Source organism: Bison bison, unplaced genomic scaffold, assembly GCF_000754665.1.
Source record: "Bison bison bison isolate TAMUID 2011002044 unplaced genomic scaffold, Bison_UMD1.0 scf7180017864280, whole genome shotgun sequence".
NCBI classification, from domain to species: domain Eukaryota; kingdom Metazoa; phylum Chordata; class Mammalia; order Artiodactyla; family Bovidae; genus Bison; species Bison bison.
In genome coordinates, this window is record NW_011494852.1 from 6,872,691 (window position 1) to 6,877,279 (window position 4,589).

General features: G+C 47.8%; 1 protein-coding gene across 1 annotated transcript in view; it reads left to right on the top strand.

Annotated features, from left to right (window-relative positions):
• Positions 1–3,502, top strand: part of LOC104995332 (iron/zinc purple acid phosphatase-like protein) — a 13,967-nt gene extending 10,465 nt beyond the window's left edge. Inside the window, exons 11-12 of the mRNA XM_010849209.1 lie at positions 1,902–2,039; positions 3,437–3,502. Of these exons, the coding sequence (XP_010847511.1) occupies positions 1,902–2,039; positions 3,437–3,502 (204 nt within the window). The remainder of the gene's footprint in view (positions 1–1,901; positions 2,040–3,436) is intronic.
• The last annotated feature ends 1,087 nt before the right edge of the window (positions 3,503–4,589 follow it).

Below are 4,589 nucleotides of genomic sequence, written 5' to 3' on the forward strand. Positions count from 1 at the left end.
GGGGGGGGGGCGGTGTTGCTCAACATTGCAGCATGAAAGCTTTCTCTAGTTGCAGTGCCTAGGCTTCCCGAGTTGTGTGTCAGATGGGCTTAGTTGCCCCACAGTATGTGGGATCTTAGTTCCCTGACCAGGGATCGAACCCACATCCCCTCCAATGGGAGGCAAATTCTTAACCATTGGACCACCAGGGAAGTCCCATCACCCACTTTTTAAAAACATCTCGGATCATCTTTCATACCCTAGCAGTTCTCAGCCTTGATGCATGTTAGAATTACCTAGGGAGGTTTTAAATCTTTGATGCCCTGGCCCAACCCCAGGACAAACACCAGAAGCTGAGGGCTTGGCCTTGGTGTTGTGAACATTTAACCATTCTTGTTTCAATCTCTATTTCTGTCTCTGTCTCTCTCTCGATATGTGTGTGCACGCGTGTGTGTGTATGTGTGTGTACAGTTTCACTATCATTTGCAGATCCAGTGAAGAGTTCAGCTGCAGAAATGATGTCCTTTTATCCTTCCATCTGTGTTTCCTAAAAAAATGAGGACATTCTCTTACATCAGTACAGTATAATAGATTCAAGTAGTTAACAACTGATACTATACCATCATCCAGTCTCATTCAGATTTATCCAATTGTCCTATTCATGTCCTTGAAAGATTTTTTTTTTTTCTGCTCCAGGATCTAGTTTAAGATCATACGTTCTATTATTGTGTCTTGTTTCTTTCCCCTCCTTTAGTCAGAAACATTTTCCCTTCTTTCTGCATTCTTCAAGACTTTGAAAAATTTGAAGAGCGCAGCAGTGTCGTTTGGTAGACTCTCAGTGTGGGTTTGATTAGGTTGAAGTTACACATTTGTTATAAGAACACACAAAAGTGATACTGGTTTTGCCTGTGTGTTTGTTTTGATATTTACTTATTTGGCCTCATCAGATCTTAGTTGCCGCAGTCAGATCTTCACTGCATCATGCACGATCTTTTGTTACATACTGAGTCTCTAGTTGTGATGTGTGGGCTCAGTTGCTTTGCAGCATCGGGGGTCTTAGTTCCCTGACCAGGGATTGAATGTGCATCCCCTGCGTTGCCAGGCAGATTCTTAACCACTGGAGCAGCAGGGAAGTCCCCAGTACTGTGTTCTTTTCAGTGTATCCTATGAGGAAGTGCATGGTATGTCTTTAAGCCTCGGTTTACGCATCTCTTGCACCATACTTATGATTTTCCCCTTTAAAGTTAACAAGTGTCTCCCGGAGCTACTTGGAGACTATGCAAATATCCTGCTATTCCTCATACTTTCGCCGCTACTTTGACCATCCATTGATGGTTTTTGCTTCCAGCAGTTATTACAGAGATGGCTGCAACATGGTGATTTTTCTTTCTTTTTTTTTTTAAGCTCCCTCATCCTTCCTGCTCACATCACCTAGTTTTATACTGCAAGGATAAACACTTCCTCTCTCCAAGGCAATGATGATTTTAAAAGCTTTCTTGGAGGGTCTACTCTGCAGCGAGGGTTGAAAGCCACCGATTTCTTCTATTCTGTGAATTGCATTTTCCCCTTAACAATACATCTTCGCCATCTTTCTATACTGCCCCTCTCTGTGATGGCTACGCTCTAATTTATTTAACTGACCCTTACTGATGGGCATTTGGCTGTCTTCCAGCTCAGAGCTTTTACAGAAAATGCTTCAGTGGACAGTCTTGTACAACCACGCACTGTTGTCTAAGTCCAAGACTCAGGGCACAGAAAGCCTGGCTGGGTCAAAACACTCAGTTGTATGTGTTACCAAGGTCAAGTCTTAACCAGCTTTGTCTTCCCTGGGGGTGGCAGGATCCCATCTGGCAGGTCTTTTCTGCTCCCCAGAGGGTACTTCACCTGCCCCAGCCCTGGGGCTGAATGACTCTTTCCAGCAGGGCTGTGAGGAGCTGCTCACCCCCTTCACCCTCTTCCCGCGGCCCTGGAGCGCCCTGCGTGTGAAAGAGTACGGGTACACACGGTTGCACATCCTCAACGGGACCCATGTCCACATCCAGCAGGTGTCTGATGACCAGGTCAGTGAGCAGTGGCCCGATCACCTGCCTGAGAGAGCAGGCCCAGCGCATTCTGGAGTCAAGTGGTTTAAAAAGTGGACTTGAGAGCTGGAGATCCTGGGTTCAAATCTTGCCTCTGATACTTACCAGCTGGATAACCTCAAGCAACTCTGAGCCACAATTTTCCTATCTGCAAAATGGGGATGTTAATAGTTTCTGCCCCAGAGGATTGAACGAGGGTTGAATGACTTATTATATAGAAAGTGCTCAGAATGGTTTCTAAAACACGGTCAGTTCTAAAGGGATTTATCAACATGAAGCAGGGGAAGGAAAAAGTAGGTGGTGGGAGGTAGGCAGAGGGAAACCAATATGATGTGTGTGCAACCCCACAGACTGTAGCCCGCCAGGCTCCTCTGCCCATGAGGTTTCCCAGGCAAGAATACTGGAGTGGGTTGCCATTTCCTACTTCAGGGGACCTTCCCAACCCAGGGATCAAACCCGAGTTTCTTGTGCCTCCTGCATTAGCAAGTGAAAACTTTACCACTTGTGCCATCTAGAAAGCCCCATGGCTTAAGCTTAGATGGACCCATATAATCATGGCTCACCTTTCTGTATTTTTGCCATTGTAGTTTTAAAATAGCACTAATAACTATGATTGATTGAACACCTATTGTGCACCAAACCCTGAGCTCAATGCCTTATATTTAGTACCTTTAATCACCACAATAATACTATGGGGCACATTGTCTTTCCATTTTACAGCTAAGAGAACAGAGGCTCAGAGAGGGCAAGTAATTTTCCCAGGGTTGCACAGCCAGAGGTTACAGAAACGACCACAAAGACCATATTCTTTTTATGATAAGTAGCTACCATTTATTGTGTGGCCCATACAGGGTTAGGCACTTGTGTGTATTATCTATTCAGTTCTCCCCACTTTTTATTGGGTTGGCCAAAAAGTTCGTTTGGGCTTTTTCTAAACATCTTAATGAAAACCGCAAACAAACTTTCCGGCCAACTCAAACACAATAGAATATGGAAGTCAGGTTCAGAGTTGGATCATGTGCTGGAGGCCACAGAGGGTGGCTTTGCTGGCGTATAAAGTGAGTTTTGTCTCACTCTGGGGTTTGTGCTCTAATAGTAACAGCCTACACTTACCCAGTCCTTGCCATGTGCCAGGCTCCCTTTTAAGCCTTTTCTAAATACCTCACTTAATTCTAACAGTATCTATGATATGCGTACTACATCCTCTCTTTCCAGATGAGGAAAACTGAGGCTCAGAGAGGTCTAGCCACTTGTTCAAAGTCACACAGCTTATCAGCGACAGAGCTGGGATTTGAACCCAGGCCATTTGGCCCCAGAATCTGGGCTTTCAGCCCTCATTTCCTCCTCCTTTTTTTTTTTTTTTTTGTCCCTTGCAGGATGGAAAGATTGTGGACGATGTCTGGGTGGTGAGACCCCTGCTTGGCCGGATGATGTACCTCTAGGAATGGAGACAGCTCTCATCAGGAACCCTGGGCCTTGCTGCCAGGCCCTAGAGGGGAGTCAGGGTGGGCCTCGACTCCTCTGCCGTCCTTGGCACCATGGAGGGTGGATGCAGCCCCGAGAGAGCTGGAGCAGCTCTCACCTCCCAGAGAGCTGGGGGTCCCAGCCTGCTGGGTTGGGAGAGCAGGTGTATGTACAGGGAGAGTGAAGCAAGACAGGTCATGGGTGGCACCACCCTGCCCTCCTGCATAGCACTGACTGGGCGGAGTGTCCACAGGGCCTCGGGAATAAAGAGGCTTATGGCTATGTCTCCCTGGACTCTGAACTTCCGCTGGTGATGGCCTTCTCTGGGCTGTCTCCTCTTCTGCCCACCTAGCAAAGGCCCTTACTAGCCCCAAGTCAGCAGGGTGGGCACAGCTGTCATGACACCACTGTCCAGCAGGTGGTGCCAGCGACCTTCTCTTCCAGGCCGGCCCTCCGTGCCAATCCTGCCTGGCTCCAATAGCCCAAGGGGAGCTAGCCAGTGTGGTCCGTGCCTCAGTCTCCCAGGCTGCCACCGAGTTATCCTGGAAGCGGGCAAGTGTTAACACTCCAAACTGCCAGCTGGGACAGACCTGCTGTTTTCCTCCCTTTAAAAATTTCCCCCCTCCTTCTGTTTCGCCTCTTCCTTTTGTGTAGTCGATTGTTATTTATTGAGTGCCTATTATGTGCCAGGACCTGTTCTCCATGCTGTGAACAGCACAGAGGTGTCTGCCCTCATGGAGCTGAAATTCTATCCAGGGTGTCAGACAGCAAGCACCATAAATAAGTAAAGCGCATAACAAGGTAAATGGTGATGAAGCACACAGCAAAGGCAGGAAGGGGATGGAAAGTCACGGGAGGGGACAGTGGCAGTTTTCATGAGGATGGTCAGGAGACCTCACTGAGAGGGTGATATTTAGATCTGAAGGAGGAGTCACATGGGCAGAGCAGTCCAGGCAGAGGAACAGCCAGTGCAAAGGCTGTGGGGCAGAAACACATCAGAGCATCAGTGGAGACACCAGGGTGATGGAGCCAGAGTAAGAGGAAGAGTAGGGATGAAAACAGAGA